Source organism: Geospiza fortis, unplaced genomic scaffold (assembly GCF_000277835.1).
Source record: "Geospiza fortis unplaced genomic scaffold, GeoFor_1.0 scaffold40, whole genome shotgun sequence".
In the NCBI taxonomy this organism is placed as follows: Eukaryota; Metazoa; Chordata; class Aves; order Passeriformes; family Thraupidae; genus Geospiza; species Geospiza fortis.
In genome coordinates, this window is record NW_005054297.1 from 4,827,604 (window position 1) to 4,848,973 (window position 21,370).

At 38.8% G+C, this 21,370-nt stretch overlaps 1 protein-coding gene across 1 annotated transcript in view; it reads right to left on the bottom strand.

Moving 5' to 3' along the window:
- Positions 1–21,370, bottom strand: part of DHX15 (DEAH-box helicase 15) — a 47,406-nt gene that overhangs the window by 23,053 nt on the left and 2,983 nt on the right. The window contains exons 2-6 of the mRNA XM_031055479.1: positions 21,095–21,122; positions 15,825–16,173; positions 10,945–11,138; positions 9,637–9,796; positions 9,044–9,262 (exon numbers count right to left, since the gene is read on the bottom strand). Of these exons, the coding sequence (XP_030911339.1) occupies positions 9,044–9,262; positions 9,637–9,796; positions 10,945–11,138; positions 15,825–16,173; positions 21,095–21,122 (950 nt within the window). The remainder of the gene's footprint in view (positions 1–9,043; positions 9,263–9,636; positions 9,797–10,944; positions 11,139–15,824; positions 16,174–21,094; positions 21,123–21,370) is intronic.

Here is a 21,370-nt window from a genome sequence, read left to right on the forward strand (position 1 = left end):
ACCATTCATTATCTCTAACTGAGAAGTCCCAACAGAGCCTTCACTAGTGTAGAGACACACTGACCAAATATCCATTTTCCATCTGAACCACAGAGGGGAGAATAAAGTCATGACAAAAAGCAACAGTAGACAAAAGCAAAAAAATTTACTACAACATTCTCTGAGAAAAGAGGAGAGACCTCCCTTACCATATTCACTAGCCTGAAGCTGAAGTGATACTTTAAACCCTAAAGCAAGTACACAGAACTGGTAATCTAAAGGCTCTGTAAAATGACTGCTTTAAACTGTGATTTGAAAGGCAAAAGCAGTCTCCATTTCAGAAATCATAAATTCAGGTAGATCTACACCAAATCTGGGTCGTTCACTTGTTTTTAAAGAGACATTTACACTCTCAGCACAAATGCATTAAGTATGTTTTAAAGAAGCACAGACAATACTTGTTCTGTATTGACCAGTGTATGCAATTAATGTAAGCATGGCAAAAGCCAATTCAGCATTGGATAAGCATTGGCATATCCAATTCAGGATTTTCTATGATTCTAACTGTACGCAGAACCACACACAGATGATAACCAAAACTGGTATCCCCAAGTACACAAGATAGAAGGATTATGTGTAGCAATAATAGTTTCAAAGTGTTAAGGATACCTTTGAGTGGTCAAGATTTGTTTGCATAACATGAAGATACCTAAATCCAGAAATATGACACATACAGTTGAAGGCACGATCCTATATTTAATCCTTTAAAGATTCAGTAAGTCTAATTCAATCATCTCACTTTATTCAAGTATGAAAGGCTTCTTAAAAACAAACAAACCATACACTTCGAAATATTTGCACACCATCTACTCCAAACAAATTCATTATAAAACTCCTTCCTGGAATAAAGATTATTGCAACAATCTGCACAGAAGACACTTCTTCTCAGGCAGAACAAGAAGAAGGTGGAGTGAACTTGGAAACTTGGATTGTATTTGGATTATGTCTGAAAAAGTCCTCAAAGCCCCGAACTACCACACTGAGTACATGAGATAGTGGGTAAGGGGTACAGGAAGTAGGAACAGACACAGGATAAAAGGACCCACACACAGACCCATGATGCCCAGTGCATCAGCAACAAGGACCTGCTTCAGAGTTAAAGAAGAGAACAGGCCTAACATACAAAAAGCATCAGACTATTGGCAATGCTGAAGTTACTAGATTGATCCTAGTTCTTCACAAAAAAGGCTTCTTCAGACTAGTACTTGAGAAATACTTCTCAGTAAAATAATATTTAATGAACTTGTCCATTGATGCAGTCATGCTAAAAAAAGGTGACTACCAAAAGGTAAAAAACAAGCAGGCCACAAAAAGAGGAAAGACTACACTAGCATTTGCTCATTATTCTCAAGCTGCAAGTGTCACAATACATCTGTACTTCAAAAAACCCAGTAATCAGACTTGTCCCAGACAGTCATCTCAAGTACTTTAAAGCTTCCAGAAACTTGCTCTTGATCCCATCAAAATAAATTTACAATACACAGGCAATAGCTACAGTTAAGCTGCAACACTATGGAAACTAGAATCAAGCAGCAGTTAAGAATCCCTCAGTACTACACTATGAACATTAACATGGAGTCCTCAACATTCTTCCACACCTTGGAAAAGCTTCCAAAACAACTACAATCAGTAAAGAGAATCTACTTCTTTTTATATGTACCAGTCATCAACAAGGTAGTGGGGTGGTGAGTATTTTTTAACCAGGAGAAACAAGTCACCTCAACATCCAAATGACAGTAAACAATTTTTATTTTGAACTTACAGCTAAGAAAAATAGCTTAAAAAAGAAAAAAAAAAAAAAAAAAAAAACACCAATCTGGAAAATAATTTTATCAAGATTATTATTATTAAATCAAATTTAAGCTAACTGAAATGGTGTTCCTTCCAACAAATCTGCATGATTAAGACCGATTCTAGATGAAAACCTGAGCAGGCTGCTTTGTTTTCAAATAGCTGATGGGCAACAGGCAATATTTAGAATATCTGTCAAATTAGGTGAATTTAATTCAGGAGTTTAAATATCAGTAAGCAACTCTAAGACCCCAAAAAGCTTCAAGATTTTTATGTCAACTTCCATTTGTGCAAGACCTATGTCTGTATGAGAATCAATACTTAGCATTGCATTGTTTAGAAAACAAAGCAAGACCAGGGTGCACAGTTTCCCTTCAATTTATAAGTAACAGTAGTGCAGCCATCAATATTTTTACAGAACAGTAAGTAGGTTAACTTAATGCCTCCTGAATCTGATAGGAATTTTACTCCATTGTGAATCACTTTTTCAAAGAAAACAGGTTAATGGCTAGTGCCTAAAAAAAACCCAAAACCACCTGGATTCACCAACTTTTATTCCTCTCACTGAAGCTGTGTTTTTTCCGAGCAGCTAGAAAAGGTCCACCAAAATGGCAAAGGTCCACCAGCCCAGAAGCAAACTTCTGCGTATGAAGCCTGTTAACAAAACGAATAACTCCTAAACTCTCAGAATGCCAGGACTGAAACCCAGAGGACTGTAAGTTTTCCTGTGGCTTAACTTCAAGAGTATCGCTTACAGGACTAATGGTTAAATCTTCACCCCATCAACATCTTTTATGCATACTAGTAAATACTCACCAGACTGAAAGCACAAACAGGACTTTGTTCATGTCCTGAACAAAGTATTACTAAGTAATATTCAACAATACTCACTTTTTTCCCTAAAGAAAATATAACTTACAAAAGCATTATTACTAAAAATCTTCCAGGTATGACTTTTAAAGATTGTCTGTGCCAGTTCCTGGCTCCTCAGGCTCTGTGTCAAAACACACAGCAAAAAGAAACTTAGAAGTAATCGAACCACAAACCAATACCTTATCAGCTGCCTCCAATAACACATTTCCATTGCTCTGTATCATCTCACTACTTCAATACCTAACATACTCTAGCTCTGCATCAAAAACTAAGGATTTGAATGTATTATTAGCAGTTCATCTAAAAGGAGCTGTATAAAATTAATCACACAAGAGACTGATTTTGCCTATTATGCACATTACTTTTTTCTGCGGTTGAAAATGAAGTCTTTATTACATGTTCAAGCTGAATGCTCAGTAGAAATTCCTTTCCATTACTTTTCCTGATAGCATTTTTGCAGTCAAAAGTAAGGTGTTCATACTGGAGACCATGAACAACAGAAAAATATTCTAGGAGCAGCTGCACATCTTAATGAGTTAGTGTACCACATCTTTAAGTAGCAAGTTTGTGCTGAAAAAAATACATGGTTCTTACTAGCTCCACTACAAGCTCCATTCAATGGTAGGCAAAAAAAAACCCAAAACCCACAAACATCAAAAGAAACCCAGAATGACAAGCAGCAATGCAGTTTACAGAATCACAGAACAAGAGGTTGGAAGAAACCTAAAGGATCATCTAATCCAACCTGTCTTATCAAAAACACAATCTAGGAAAGACGTCCCAACACCCTATCCAGCTGAATCCTACAGGTCCAATGTTGTGGAACCCACCACTTCCCCTGAGAGTTTATTCCAATGGTTTATTATTCACACTGTGAAAAATTTTCCTCTTGTGTCTAACCACAATCTCATCAGGATTAACTTTTATCCATTACCCTCATCTTCTCATGTGGGTCTGTGTAAAAAGGGAGTCTCCATGTATGTTGTAGCCATGCTTTAAATACTGGCTCATGATGAGCCTTCTTTTCCTAAGGCTGAACAAACCCAGTCCCCTCAGTATTTCCCACTCTTTTGAAAATATTTGTGGCCTCAAGTTACTGAGTTACATTGCTCTTGCAAATCCAGCCATCCTTGCCTTCTGTTTGTGGGCTAGACTCACCAGTGCTGCCATGGAGAAGGTACAGTGGAATTACACTGACAGTAAACAGCAGCTACTGAATGAGGGCCCATGAGTTACCCCAAGCCAGTGATTCCATCGCCAGCGCGCACTCTAACTCACAGGCCAGAGTGGGCTGCGCAAACAGCCACTGAACCTGCTGGCCAGGCTCCATTCAATCATAAGGTCAAAGCTGTATCCCATCTTTACAAAAACCCTTTCTACAAAAAGATGGTGAATAGTGATGTCATTTAAGCACATTCAATGGGACAATTTGAGCACCTGGCATGCAAAATAGAGTTCAATGATTTTGTAAACATGGTCCTTGGGAACATTATTGCAGAACCCCTTTCTTCAGCTGATCCTGTATTTGCTACACCCAAAGAATCTCACAGGATGAGCAAAACACATTCCTCCTTTTAGCATTTGAACAAAATTAGTATTACTGCTCTTCTTTCAGTTCATGCTGCCCAACTCCCCAAATACTTCCTATCTGAATCTGAACAAGACAACTTGTGTTCACTCTTAGTATACAGACTTCCTCTTAACCTCACCCAACGACACAGACTTCCTCTTAACCTCACCCAACCACTACCAACTGACACCAAGAGTAATCAATTTTTACTTCAATTAGCACATAAGAAAGTCTCTGTTTTCTTTCAATTACAGAGTTCAACCAGTCTCACAGTGATGAAAATATTGTGCCTTTAAAATAAATTCTCATTTATCAAACCTTTCATCAAAAACATCAAAAATGTTTTGTAATTCTTTTCTAAACCACTAGTTTTACCAATATCATTTTAAGCTTTTCTAGAATACTGAACTTCACAGCAACAATTTTAGGTGTATTTATCAACAATCAAGAACACTCCTGATCTGTACTTCACATCTCCAGATGCAGCTTAGATACTCTCTCATAAATGTATAACAATGCATTTGGCTTTATAAAAAAGGGGTGACAGAGAATACAACTGCCATTTGTAAATGCCCATGTTACCAGAACATGTAAGACAGATCTATACTGTGGCTGTGTCATTATCTCTGTCTTTCCCACCCCACAAGTTTCATCTTTAATTATGTTACACCTACTCTCGAATTACTGATCTTAATGGAGTGTAAAATCTAATACTGTTTTAGGAGAACTCCAGTAGGAAATAAACCAGTTGCCTCTCAGATCTGCAAGCTTAACAAATTTGTATCTACACAACTAGACTACCAACCTTGTAATCCCAAAGACTGAGAACAAGTTTGACAACACCTATTGTCTAAGAAAGACATGTTGACTGAAAGGTAATTATGCTTTTCTCTTGTGAAACAAAATCCCTCTCAGTTTCCAATTTTGCCTGTGACTGATGACAGGCAACCTAGCTTACAGCTATCCAGGTGTAGTGGGTTGATGCTGGCTGGATGCCAGACACTCACCCAAGCCTCTCTATCACTCCCCTCTGAGGCTGGACAGGGGAGAGAAAATGTAAGTGCTCATGAGCTGAGATAAAGACAGAGAGGTCACTCATCAAATACCACCATAAGCAGGACAGGCTCAGATTAGAGATATTAACTGAATTTATTACTAATGAAATCAGAGCATGATAACGAGAAGTAAAATAAAATTCTCAAAACACCTTCCCCCCCCCACCCCTTCCCAGCTCTACCTCCTACCCTGCAGCACAGGGAGACGGGAATTGGGGTTATGGTCAGTTCATCACAAGGTATTTCTCTTGCTTCTCAGGAAGAGGAGCCCTTCTGCTCCAACATGAAATCCCCCCATGGGAGACAGTTCTCCATGAACTTCTCTGACATGAGCCCATCTCATGAGTATAGATCTCTGCCAGCTGCTGCAGCATGGGTCACCCTTCCTCGGGGTGACTGACCAAGGACAGACTGCTCCAGAGGGGGCTCTGCCCTCCACAGGCCCTCACATGGTCACAGCCCTCTGTCAGGCACCCACCTGCTCCAGTATGGGCATCTTCCATAAGCTGCAGGTGGATTCTGCATCCTTATCATAGATCTCCATGGGCTGCAGGGGCACAGCTGCTTCACCACAGGCTGCACCACAAAGCTCCAGGAAAATCCCAGCTCTGGTGCCCAGAGCACCTCCTCCCCTCCCCCTCCTTCTGCACTGACCTTGGCGTCTGCAGAGCTGTTCCTCTCACATGTTCTCAACTTACTCTTCTCTGGCTGCAATTACAACTGCTCAACACAGATTGGGGTTTTTTTCCTTCTTAAACATGCTATCACAGAGACATTACCACCATTGGCTCAGCCTTTATCAGTAGCACATCCATCTTTGGAGCTGCCAGGGATTGACTCTGCTGGACATGGATGAAGCTTCTAGCAGCTCCTCAAAGAAGCCACCCTGCTACCAAAGCTTGGCCACGCAAACCCAATATACCAGGTTATACCTTTTTTGAACACTGGCAATGAACATGAACAATATGTTCTGAAATGGTCTTGATATACCGGGGGGGTTGTTTGTTTTAAAAACCAACAAATGAGCTTTCCTCCTTACGAAGCTTGTAGGACAAGTCCTGCTTCAAAATGTTCATTCCTAATGTATTTTGCTTTTAAACTTTCTCTTTTGTCATTAAGGGACTTAATAGCAGTTCATACAATGTAATCATAGACTTTTGCTCCTTTCAGGATTCAAGAAGGAAAATTTTTACTGAACACGTTTCTACACCATTAACAACAATTTTATCATCATCCAGTAGCAAGCTAATACAATTAAGATTCCTTTAGTTTCCAAACACATTTAAGCTTCTTTTAATTTTCAGGGTATGACAACACAATCTTCCTCGCTATCTCCAGGTTTCATCATCTTCTCTATGTCTTAACTAATCTGTACTAATTAACTGCTATCCATCTTAATTCCCATATGAAATTACTTCAAAATCATTTGGATGAGAAGACAGTAGCCAATAAGGAACCCCATTCTACCACAGGCCACTGCAATTACACCTCATTTTCAGCCTCTTAAACTCTTAACAAGTCACATTTGCACCATTTCAGCCAAAGCATGTTCCTTTTCCATAATTTAATTTAGCTGTGTATATGCACCTTTCTGACAAGAAAAACAAATAATCTTGCACTCTATGCTGTTCTGAAGAATCTAAAAGAACTACAAAGCATTTCTGCCTAGCATAGATCAATTTTAGCCTAGCTACTAAGCCTAATGAACCTGAAGGACATAGTGGTAATGGTACCTACAGCAGTTTCCTCCTCTTGAGAGTACGGCAGGTCACACCACTTTAGATTCAACAGTGATACACACAAGAGACTCTATTATGATGCTCAACAGGGGCCCCGAAATGTCATTAAATCAAAAGGGTTAAAGTATTTCTCGGCTTCACTACAGAAGCTAAACCAGACTTGAATTTCATGCTGACCACCCAAACTAAGACTAAGTCTGGGCAGAGTCAGCTCCAGTGCCCTGGGTAGTACCATCAACTGACACATGGACAACTCTAGACCCCAGAGCAGAGGATGCCAGCTTACCAAGGCATGTTTTAAAGTGATTCAGTAATACAGTGTCAGATGCTTTTATGCTCAATTATATAAATACACTTATGAGCACGTACTGTGTGCAGCATTTTATTCAGAATTTGCTTATAAAACATCATGTCCTGCAAATCAACCCCATGAAAATCAAATAACCTGTTCATACAAAAGAAAAGAGTACATGTGTAGCACTGGCAGGTCTGGAGTCTAGAGCCATTTGCCAAAGGAAGACACTCATCCCATGCCCTGCAGTGACTGTTTTAACAGTTATTTAGAGTAATACATAGCACGTAATGCAGCAAGCACATAATTCGTAAACCAGAAGGCCACGCATTTGGGCTTTATGAAAGGTTGAAGACCAGCCTGAACTAGCATCTTGCTAGAAAAATAAAATCTGCTGAAACAGCAGGACAGCAGTGTTCCTTTCTCTTGCCACCAATTTTCACCCTTCTGCAACAGCTGTTTCACTAATTCACACACTGAAGTACCCAGCTAGTCTGAACTACAACTTGAAACTAAAACCAAGCAGGTAGGTTTCAAAGCCACTATCACTGAAAAGTATTTCTTCCTACCCGTACTTTAACTTACAGCAATACTCCAATCAAAGAAGGACATGTAAAAGTCAGAGCATTTGCTTTTATAGTGACAGTCATTGCTTTGGTTTTTTAAGGGAGCTGACCTGCCAGAAGACACTTTAGTCAAATGTCTTACAATTCATGCAAGAGGCAACACATCTTTATGGCTAGAAAGTCTACTCTACTCAAGAAACCAGGGTACCTTCAGCATCACAAGTTACTTATACCACATCCCCGCTTGGCATAGTTAAGATTGTGTTTGCTTATAAGAAAGGCACTGAGTTATTCCACATGCCTTGAAAAGTATTTCTTCAAGAGTACTAACTGAAAGAATAATGAGTAAAAAAATAAATAAAAAAAAAAGCACTTCCCCTACTAAAAACACATTTAGGTTGACTGAGTCCAGCACACTTTCAAAATGCCTACAGGTTTTTAACCTCTTCTCCATCTCAGTTTACAAATATGGACACTAAAAAGAGCTTCAAAGAAAGACCAGGACTAAAAAAAACCACCCCAGGTTATTTCAAGTAAAGTATTTAAAATTTTCAGAAAATCCCCATTTCCTGATGCAGTTTAGCTTAAGTGCTTGAATACAATCTCCTTTGCAGGGCATGGAGTCTATTTCTGAGACCTAACTCCCTGAACTTAAGGTACACAGTCTCCAGGCTAACATTCCAAGTTATTGATAAAAAACCAAAACCTGAACATTCTTATTAAAGCTACTACTGATAGCTAAGCAGCAGAACCAAATGGTTATTTTTCAGATAAGTTGTACAATACATGTACAGATGTGAACAGAATTATCTTTTCACTAAAAACCAAGGACGCTCTCAGGTACCCCTATCTTTGGAGTTTCCATCAGGACAAACCTAGGGTTCATTCTCTGGGTTTCTGTTTTTGAAGTACTTGAGTTGATGAGCATTTTGATTTTAGAAACGCCTTGCATACCATTTACATTACAGATATGTACAATGTCAAAGGACCTAAAGTGTATGGCAGGCAAACCTCAGGTTATCCAAACAATAAACTAGAAAAGGAAACTGTTTTGGTCTACAAAAGTCACTTGAAGCAGTTTCTGTATGGAACAATGAACAGTAAACAGAAGAAAATACCTCTTGTCCAGTAAGAAAGAGTAAGAGATCTCCTTCTTCTTCTTCACACATGTGGATTTGTATCACTGTTCGAATGGCAGCCTCAAGGTAGTCCCTTTCGGGTTCTGGAGTATAGAATATCTCCACAGGATGGGTGCGACCCGGGATAGTTAGAAGAGGACAGTTATCAAAATAGATCTGAAACTTGCCGGCATCTAAAGTAGCACTCATAACTATAACCTGTAGAGTTGGAGGACAAAAAGTTACTCAACATTTAGAACTTGTGACATGTTATGCATGCAACATGTAAATTTAAGAAAGCAAATTGCTGACTGTGACATAAGAATGCTTTTATTACCTGAATACAGCACCCTTGTTATAAAGACTCAAAAAAATTCCAAGTCAAATACATAAGGTTAAGGTACAATTGTATTGTTTCTAGGAGCTTCCTCAATACAAAACAGGTTCAGAATTTCCTAGGGTTAACCTTCTAATATACATTATCACAGATCAAAAAACAATTATAAAAATCAGCTAATGGTAAGCACACAGATACTTTATCCAGTATGACTGCAACTAGAACAGAGATGCTGTTGGACTCCATCATTACTGACCTTCAGATCAGATCTTTGTCTTACAACTTCCTTCAAAACTCCCATCAAGATATCCGTAGCCAGTGTTCTCTCATGGGCCTCATCAAGAATTATAACACCATAGCGCTCCAGCAAAGGATCGTTCATTGCTTCACGAAGCAACATACCATCAGTCATATACCTGAACAAACAGAAACCATTCTGACTCACACTCTGCTTATTAGGTTGGATGCAGAATCCTCTTCCATATTTACTAGGTTGCCTGAACTAAGCTTTTAATCAACTTTTTAAATGTACTTTTTAAACACCAGCAAACTACTTCCAACACTGTAACATGCCCATTTTAAGTTTTCACATAGAAATAGAGTGTTAGTGGAATCTGGGATTATGGGGGGAAACCTTAAAAAAAAAAAGGGGAGGGGAAACAAGGTTTAGTAACATTTACAATAGTTTGTAGAGTATTACTGGCAGACATCCACACCTGAGCTCAAGAAACAGGAAAAGAAAGGGGAAAACACCATCTAAAATCCAAGATATATTGTTTCTGCAATTGTTCTCCTTTTCTGTCTGCAGATCACCTGTTCACTTCTTGCTTTTCTGGTACTGTTACATTTTTTTCCATATTATCTTTATGCCCAGTCCTTCAACTACTTGTACGACCAAAGAGAAGTCATCTCTTGATAGAAAAACATTGATCCTTGAACCACACTGTGATGTTTTTAACAGAGCATTCTGAATGTAATCTACAAATGATGTATTAAATGCACCTGTTTCCTGGCAGCACAGGAATCTATAGCAGCTGAAAGTAAAACACTCCTGACTATGTGTCTCAGAGCCAGGTATAAGCCAGTTCTGCATCTTCAGGAAGTTCTCTTTACTGAAATAAGCTACTGAATTTCACCAGAACTAGAGTAGAAGACACCTGAGTGTCACCCTGAGAAGAAGACACCACACATAAACCACCAGCTGAATTTACAACAAAGAAACTGTACGTTGAAGGGCTTTACTATGAATAGCACCTTAATAATAAAATATTTATTCAGATCACCTCCTTCTTTATGGATCATTTAAAATTAATTTCTATCGGGTGCAGTGCCTTCTTTAGGAGGAATGAATCATTTCCAACTCTATTCATGCCTCATACCTCTCATTTCCCTCAGCTTGTGCTACAGCTCCCATGTCTCTTCCCCACTCAGACACAAAGCACCAATCCCCAGAGTCACTCCCTTATTACTCCTTTCATAACTTTGCTCTCATCCTTCATTACCCTGTGGTTCCCCCACCTCCAAGAATGCTGTTACACCTTTACCTGACAGCTGTCACACTTACTTCAGGATGGTTTTAGCGCTACTGCAATCCTCAAAGCGAATGGAGTAGCCAACCTCCTGGCCCAGCATGACGTCCATCTCATCAGCCACGCGCTGTGCCACGCTCATGGCGGGCGCCCCCCGCGGCTGGGTACACGCCACTCCCCTCTTCGGGCCAGGCAACGAGCGCATGTAGTCAACACACCATTGAGGGATCTGGCAGGAACAAACTCAGTGATCAACACACTTCAAATGGTCACACAGAATCTGTAACCTTTCTATTGAATTCAAAGTCAGTTAGAATTCCACGGAGACATCAACTGCACACACAGAAACAGCCAAAGCAGGAGAGACTAGACTAGAAATAGACTAGTTACTTGGATTCAGTGCCACTAAATAAGGCATACTCTTGTTGTATGTACATAACTATCTGTGAAGTTATCAAGGAAATACATAGGTTCAAGGTACATTTTACCCATGTTAGATCAATACCTTTTACAGGTAACATGCTCCAGAGCAACCAAAATTAGCCCTACCACATACAAGATTTGAGATCAGTAGCACAATTAAAGTTCTACAGTAAGCAAAATGTATTTTGTGTCTTGAAAAAGTAATGCTTATTAATATGTTTAAGCAAAAACAATTGTTTCAGTAATAAAGAACTGTCTTAGCCAAGAAGTGCAATAAATAAAATGAACAGATAATTAGGTTTATTATTATTCTTTGGAAATTTCATCAACCAGATATAAAACCCTATGCTTTCCTTCCTGTGTTAGCACTACTTTTATTTGCCAGTCTGTACTTTTCTGCTCCTATTAGGAATCTGGAAACAGTAAGAATCATCCAAAATAAGATTTATTCAGAATTCCTATAGTCAGTAACAGTTTGAGGGAGATTATTGTCAACATGTTCTCAGTTTGACACTTTATGAGGAGACATCTCCAGGCCGAACTAGTTCCAAGCCTACAGACCAAAAAAACCCACTTGTTCTTAGTAATTACTTTCCAAGTATTCTTAAAAGCACAAAGAGGAAAAGAAAACATACCCTTTATACATGGAATTCCAATGCGGAATAAGAGAGAAAGCAGTATAATTTAAACCAGGAAAATGTCAGCTCCTCATTATTATATTTTCATAGCAAAATGGACGTAAGTCAACAGTAAGACATAACCAGAAGCAGATCAGTGTAGTCTAAAGCATTTTTAGTGAAGAATATACTTCCACTATAAATACAGGAATAAAGCAAACAAAATCAAAATATGACAGGAGCCTACTAGACTGCTGTGAAGAACTCAAATTTCTGAAAATCCTATTCAAAACTAGAATAGCAGTTCTTGAACACTAACAGCAGCAACATGAAACCTATCCTGTAACATATACATTCCTCCCCAGCTTCCCAAGACACTAGTAACAGCTCAACTAAGTATATTAGTATATGTAAGTATATTAGGTGAAGCTTTTTGACTTAAAACAGAGCAAGTCCTGAAATAAATTTTGAACCAGCAGATCTGCCAGGCCACTGCAGCATGAAATAAAACCAATTTAAAAGTGATTTTCCAGTAAGCAACAAAACCTTCAGCAGTGGTGTCAAATGAAAGAAAAGGGCTCCACAGACTTCCCCGTGCTAAGCTGATACAGACAAGCACCCAAAGACTTTTCCTGTCCAGCTTTCAAAGACATACAAATACTGGGAAAAAGGACTGTGCCACACTGCATTTTTTACTTCACTCATATCTGGGAATATACTCTCATTTGGTTATTATGAAACCTAGGCTAAAGTTAATCTCACTGACAGAAAAAAACCCACCCTATACCATCATCAAAACCCCTGACGTTCCTTACAAAAAAGGTCATTATATCAGTATCAAAAGCAGGAGGAATGGCTTTAGCGCCATTTCACCTCAAGGACTTTCTCAAGTAAGAGATTTTCAAATATGACTTCCATAAACATGAGGAGGTAGTGACTACACATACAGTGGCCTCTAAGATCAAGGATGAATGGACTAAGGATTGTTAGACACTACTTCAAAGTCAAAGGAACCTCATCATTCTAAGGAATGCACAGCAAGAGACAGAAGAGCACTGCTCTTTCCGGCTTTTTTGAGCCTCTCCAATATCTTGAAAACTTCCTCAGTTAAAAGTTACATGGTAGAATTCTCTGAATTTTCAATATTTGAGAACCTGTATCAGTTCTCCTGCACACTAAAGGACAAGAATTAAGGTATATTCCATATCACCTTTTTTCTGGACTTTGCCAAAAAGCCCTGCTAAAGAAGTGGCATCACTTATGTTACACCAATACACAAAGGAGATGCCACTCTACCATTCTCTTCACCAGAGTGAAATTATACCAGAACCACATATGATCCCAGATTTAAAAGAGAGTGAATGCTGCAATTACAGTAAGTAATTATCCCTTCCTAAGAGAAATCTGGCACACCCATTCCACCACCGAGCCTGTTTCCAGCACATTTAGAAAAACCACTTAACTTCGAAGGTTAAGTTTAAATTACCAATCAAAGTACTGCAAACACTAAAGAACTGAAAATTAATGCCTTGGCTTCCAATATACTTCTTCAGTACTTTGGGGTTTAAGTATATGTAAAACAAGTGAGAAAAGTTTCTCACTTCTTTTTCCATTGTCTGAGCCAAGCATTTCCAAGCCTGGGTGCTCTACAACACTAATGGGAAAACATGCACATGAATCATAGAATCACAAAATGGTTTAGGTGGAAGGGATCTTAAAGATCATCTGGTTTCAACTATCATGCAATGGCCAAGGATGCCACCCACCAGACCAGCCTGCTACAAGCCCCATCCAAACTGGCCTTAAACACTTGCAGGGATGAGGCACTCCCCAAATTCTCCAGAAACCCGTTCTAGCATTCTACTACTCTGACACTGAAAAATTTCCTAACACCTAATCGAAATCTCCCCTCTCAGTTTAAAAGTAATTTCTCCTTGACCTATCCCTATCTGCCCATGTAAAAAGTCACTCTCCATGTCTTTTTAATTTCTCTTTAGGTACTGAAAGGCCACAATGAGGCCTCCCTGGAGCCTTCTCCAGGCTGAACAATTCCAACTCTCTCAACCTGTCTGAATAGGAGAGGTGCAGAAAATCAGAGAAGGGACTTGAAAGGCAGCAGCTCACTATCAAAAACATATCTGTAGAGCCTTCTACTATCACAATGAAAGAAGATATTAATTTTGGAAATAATATTTTTCAAATACTGCTTGCTTTTATTTGTATAAAGTTGACATTAACAGCTTATGTACACCTGTAGTTTGAGCATTAAAGGATTTCTTAACTGCAGAAAAGTATTAATCTTGCTCAGATTGATGAATTTAAGAAAAACAATCATGCCCAAACAGGTTTTAATACAGCAATTGACCACAAAAATGAGGTGACACTACCATATGCAAAATGAAGTTTTCATTAGGTTGCAGCAGGACAATTTTTAGCAGTATGTCCCTAGAGAGACACTGTCAATTGTTTAAAAATGTGTCTGCAATTTCACAGAGCAAATTCAGAGGAAGGAGGGAAGTTTCCAAGACAGCTGACATGCTTCTGGTAGCTGAAATCCCATTTTTAGGAAAGATATGTAACATTACTTAAACCCTTTCAGAAAGTAAGGGTTAAAGTAGTCAGATAATGCAGGAAAAGCTTTATGCCCGAGGAATGACACTGATACAACCTTTAGATCTTAAAATTTTCAGATCACACAAGAAGTAATCTTGTTTTCATAAATATAAGTACCATTTTTTAACATAATATTCAGGCTACTGCATCTTACAAATAACTACAGGATCAAACCTTACTGAAGAATTCTATACAGCCCTGGTCTTAGCTTATACAGTTAAAAAAAAACCAGATAATGTATGACACTACCTGCTAACATAACACTGGTTCCCAGAATGTGCAGCAAGGTCCTGTAACTTTAGATATTTCAGGCACAGCTATAAAAGATATTAAATATACTATGTCCTTCACATTTTCTCAACATCCAAAATTGTATGACCAAAATTTTACTGCCTGTATGACTTAAAGCTAGCTAAAATCCATTTTAAAAAGACTAAAATATTCTTCTGCTTTTATTTTCTGCCTAGATGAAAGGATTTTATCAGATTACGGAACAAAAAACTCTTTTACATTAGTTTTCAACACAGACTTTAAACAGCAAACTAGAGGATAACGTTTTGAACAAGTCTGCCCTGCTATAAATACCCAGGTGTTCCTATGTATATTCCTTGATATTCCCTGTTTACTGGTCCTCAAAATTTTTCTTAAGGCTTAAGGAGGCTCTGCACATCTGTTATCACTGCTTTTGGTGCTGAGGAAGACTTTTAAAGCCATCAGTCTACCCAAAAAAAGCCAGTGATTTTTAACTGCAGCACTAAAAAGCTCTACAACCTCTGAGGGGTTTCAGCAGCAAAGAAACACAAGACTATACCTTTCAAGTTTGAGTAACACTAAAAGCTAATCAGATGTCAGAACCGTATCTGACATTTCAATTCCTTTTATCTGTAGCAGTAAGTTTCATAAAACATGAACAAGTTCATACTTTGTAGCTGCCATCTACACAGACAGCTAAATAAATTATTTGGAACCACCACTTCAGTTTGTGGATTAGTACACTTCTGTCCCACCATTAAAGCTCTATCTTCCTCTAACAGAAACCTACCAATTATAAAGCTCCATGGAAGCAGGGGCCTGGAAACAGTACTGGATTTTTGAAGTGGAAGAAGCTGTAAAATTCTCCTCACCTTTTGCACTCATTAAGCAAATCTAACACTCATCACATTAGTTTTGCTCAGAGTTTGTGAAGTATTCTTACACAATTTATTTCTCACACACAACCATGACCTTTAAAAAAATGCAGTATCACACAGATATGAACTCACCTGTGTTGTTTTACCAGACCCAGTCTCTCCAACCAGCACAAATGACTGATGCCTAACCAAAATATCCGTAAATCTTTCCTTATATTCCCAGACAGGAAGTTGCAGCCTTTTTTTCAGAATATCATAATATCGTGGGGTATGTGGTAGATTTGTGAAAGGGTTAATACTGTGTGGAATCATTGCTGGTTTTATAGCTGGTAACCCAGCAGATGCATAGTAAGTGGAGTTGGATGTAGGTCGCAGATCTTTCTCCTTGTCCCTCTCTCTGTCACGATCTCTATCTCTGTCACGGTCCCTGTCCCGATCCTTGGAACGGTCATCTCGGTCCCTGTCCCGGTCCCGATCTTTCCTAAAATGGGTTAAGAGATACAGGAGAAAATGAGACACTTGAATATATAAATGCAGAGGAGGAATTTTAATACAAAGCAACCCTAAAGGTGCCCAACCCAAATCTTTCAAGTCTTGTAGGCAGCTACCTGGAAGGATAAGCACCAAGGAGTAACAGCAGTATATAGGATTATATACATTAGATAGACATAGCTACCACACTTACTGTACCTAAACACAACAACAGCTCCTCTCATTACAGGCAAGACTGAATAAAGCTATCACATGGAGAAATGAATGTTTTAACTCTATTCATCTAATGATTATAAAGAATCAGCTGTGCAGTGTAGATATCTCACCTCTCCCCATCCTTACTTTGCTGCTGCAGAAAAATAAGAGGACACTAGTGTTTCTGCCTACCTACCAAAGGAATTATACCCATCCCAAAAAACTAACTCAAGATAATAAGCCATGGAAGCAAAGTTTGATTTCATTATTCCACAATTACTCTGTAGCTTTATTTTTGTTTCAAGTCTTACACAAAATTCTGACTTCATCAACTTTGGCTGTTGAGTCTGGAACTTAAGACTTAAAACCAGCTACTACAGTTCACAGAATCAGAATAATCTAGGTTGGAAATGACCCTTAAGATCATGGAGTTCAACTGTTAACCAAACACTATCAGGCTGCACAGCATCTTCTCCAGTAGCACCTCCTACCACACGCCTGAACAGCACTTATGTATTTGCATTTGTTCCAAATATTAAGTAGAAAAATTCACTCATGTGCAAAAGAAAAACAATATTCTCAAACTCTGACCTCAGTCTTTTTGAGAGTTTCTGACTCTGCAAGTCCATGTACTTGTTCCTGCACATAATCCCACTCTTCCTACAAACACACTTATAAAAGAATCCTTAGTTTGACCCAAAACCTACAACTTTTTATTAAAAATTCCCAATTCAGGACTTTGAAACAAGCCCTGCTTTACAAAAACAATCAATTTCATTTTAAACTAGATCAAGTTAAACAGATTAATGGCATCTTTGCCTGCAAAACTGAAGATATCCTCAGCTTTGACTCTTTTTGTACATTAACTGAAATCCCATCAAAAAGGCAAAACAAACTAAGTCAACACCAGCTTTATAGTAAATACACACAAAGACATTCCTAGGATATATTAAGCAAAAAACCAAAACCTCGTCTCCTTCAACAATACTCAGGCAGGTCTAGAGACCATATCCAAAGAAAGCTCTTGCCAACACTCCTCTCCACAGCTTTTTTGTTCTAAACATGCATTTGGCACTCAAATGTAACTACTGAAATAATACCAAATTCTGACCCATAGAGAAGATGCAGTAATCAGGATTATATTAGCACTGATTCTATAAATTTTAATTTAAATGCGCTGTGCTTTGGAAACAACCACCACTACTCTTCTTGTATAAATCAATGTAATGTGTGCAGCCTTTTTTTTCTCCTCAGTACTCTAGCTTTATCATTACTTCTAACACAGTCAATTATTGTACAAGCTGTAAAATGCCAGGCAGATACTGCAGAACCCAATAGGTTCATATTCTCCATAAGGAAGTTACCCCCAGGAACTAGGCTCCATTATGCTCTTAGAAAGGCCTAGGAGTCTAAGAACATTTATCAAACAGCAACAAAGCTCTGGGCTTGGCTGATGAGCTGTTCACCTTCTACACAGCTAGAGGTACCAGGACATACAAGTGCATGGTCAGACAGTAACATCATTGGTAGGAAAAAGAAATAAAGGTATAAAAGCAATTAAAGAATGGTAAAGCCAGGGTAAAATGCAACAACACACTTCCCTAAAGGCAGAATAAGTCACACTACTAATGTGCAGGTTTGGTTTGGTTTTTTACAGTATTCTTTTGCATATGTATGTTTCTGAAGGATTTGTATCCTTCACTGGCATCCAGTTAAAGTGTAAATAAACGACACCAACAAAATCTATTCCACAACCATTTACTTAAACAGTATCATGTCAGCAGCTTCTGCATTACAGACCATCAAGTGTACCTACCCATACTTCAGCCCCTATGAAGCAGCCCTAGTGCTATAATGAACAGATCCCCACTGCTGCCTACCCTTCCCAGGTGTCAGCACAAGCATTTCACCAGCCTTGTGAAGAACCAACCTTCCAACCCACATTAATTTTAACTTGGATCAGGATCTCTGATCCGGCCTCCTAAACACTCCCTTGTAGCACTTATTTTCTGTGCTGCTAGCTACTTGTGTGGGCTTAAAACAAGCAAAAATATCTCATGAACAAAAAGTAAATTAAATGGACTACAAATACAGTCCATCATGGAAAGTGCCATTAATCCTCCATTTCTCACTTTCTTCACTGAACTCTTACAGCTTTTATACTGTACAAACAGAAGGGAAACATACCAAGCTCTATGTACATTTCAGAAATAAAAACTATTTATGTGTTAATAAAAGGAGTTCACTCTTTTTTCAAAAAGCAGAAGAGAAGTGGGGCAACCAGATCCTACCACAGAAACAACACAACATACAACATGCCTTCAAACTTACTCTCTAACACAATTATATAGCAGCACTTTCTTTCCCTGAAACTGTTTACCAGTCTTCCATTATTACTGAAGCTTAGCAGACACACTCCCTTGGTCCACAAGTAAAAAGAGCAATGACAGTTATGCTGCCATATTAATTTCCTTAACTTTCTAAAAATGTGGCTTGGCAGTTCTTTACTTATAAACTGTCATATTTTAGCTGCTTTTTCATTATTGCAAAGAGAAAACAGAACTCAAAACCAAAAATTTACACTAGAGTAATAATTTAATCACATTTGTCTTACACCTGAAACCTGTAACAGCCTTCATGATCAGAAGGGGGCTGGGATTTTTTGCTCTGCTTCTAAGAGCAAAAGTCTGGTCTGCTATTTGCTTTCACTTCCCGACATTCACACACATATAACGTATATAAACACACAGATGAACACAAGCACTATAGCAACCACTAAATAAGCATGCTTTTTTTCATTAGAAATCATATAAAAAGGAATCAAAGGACTCAAGGTAAACCACTGATCATCCCAAGTTTAAGCCCATCTAGGAGATCATTAATATTCTTCCCCATTACTAAACAATAGCAATATTTGATGCAAAAAAGGCAGTACAGCTAAAGGAATTTCTGTTCTATAGAGAAGTCAACCAAATTCAATTAGTTTGAATTATACATCCCACTAGATCACTAACTCTGATGTTACACAACTCAAATATATTTGAAAAACAATTAACATATTTTAAAATAGTATGTATGGAATTCACACAAAACACTGTAAAACCTTCCATACAATTTCTATATTTCCAAAATGTTTTTTACTTCACAGACAATACTTCACGTCTAGAAGAAAACAGATGTCATGCAGATGTTTAAGGTTACACCAACAATTACAAACATGTTGGCCAAGTAGAGCTCATGTGGCACTGCTGCCATGTAGAGCTACTAACAGAGGCCTCCATCAACAAGGAACTGAAAAATACAGGTTCACTTGAAGTAACTTCCATATTTTGTCAGGTAGTCCAGTTTGGATGCAAGCTCTGGATGTGAAGTGGTAACCATGCAAGGAGCTCATCCAGCTTAATCCAGCTCCACAACCATCTAAACTGCAGAAAGGCTCTCTCAGCACACAGGAAGACAGGTACACACACGCTTTTAACACGACTCCACACATCCTCCTTACGGCCTTGCATAAGCTGCAAAACCAAACTACTCTAAAATAAACCAACCATGTAACATTAGTATGACTCGTGCTACCTGAATTAAGATTGGAGGTCATCTGAGAAAAAGTCACGCTCAGTAATTATGCTTACAGTGAGTTTTTTCTCAGTCCTATACCATTTAATGCTTTTACCAGCAGAGGAGGGAACAAAGAAGGGGCACAAGACCAACATTTCCACAGTTTTCAGGTGCCATAAAAGTCAATGTCTTCTAGTTTAACCACCGGTGGGAACTCACTGCAGTATGTACAAAATGGAAGGACTAAGAGTGCAGAATAACTTTCATGATAAGTAAAAATAATGACAAAGCCATACCAAAACTACAAACCCCACCACCACACAAACAAGGAAATACTGACCTATGATTATCTTTACAACCAGCTGGAACAACCACATTTAAATAATGCCCCGTTTTGACATAACCACTTGATAATTTTACAAAAGCCTCTATGTACAGAAAAACTGTGTATGTACAACATTTCTGTACACTCAGAGGAACTATTTTAATCTCTGGAAAATCCTACAAAAATGCATTAAATAACACAAATAGCTCAATATATTTTAAAAAACGTATGATGATCCTACAGACAGAAGTAAGAGTTGAATAATAAACGCTTGTTTTGTTTAGCTGAGAAAAATGAATCAAACTCTAGGGGCTAAAAACTGAAGCTGTACAAGCTCACCTTAAAAAGGCAAGCTTTGCAAAGGCTGTATGTCAGTGAATACTAACTCCTACGTTAGACTTAAGAGTTATCGTAACCTTTGAGAACGGAAGGATTTTTCTTAGATAAATAGTCCAAAACAACGCTGATGGACTTAAGCAATTGTTTAATTCACGGAAGCCTCCTGTGCTCCATAAAGAAGGCCAAATAAACACTGCATTTCTCTGTACTCCTTGAAACTTCGGAAATTTACTTTCAAGAGCTGCCCACCTTTCCTCCCCCTCCTGCGCAACTAGAGAAGAAAACGTTATGTATAAAGAAAGCTCTAAAGCAACGCTGAATTTAAGGACAGCACCAGCGCGTTGTCTGTGTTCCTGCTATTACATTAATCTCAACAAAAATATGCTGAAGCGTGTGCAGCACGGCCCTAAAACTTCAACCTTCGCAAAACTAAGAAAAAAATAAACACTCCCTTGCCCCCTACCTCAAAACCCACCTCACCATCGATTCTTACTTCAAGCCAAGCACACGGCCGAGGGTGACTGGGTGAAAGACGTTAACAAAGGAACAACGCTCCCACCAGTGCAGGCACTAACAACACGGGCTGCACAAACCTCGTGCTCACCTCTAGGCCCACGTTTGCCAGACCCTTCAAGCCAAAGAATAATTACACAAATACAAAGGGGGCGGGGGTGGGGGGGAAGGAGTGGGAAGAGCGAACACAAATATGAAGGCGAAGCACCACAAACAAAGCGTGGCGCGGGGGCGCGGGCCCAGCAGCGCGCCCCCC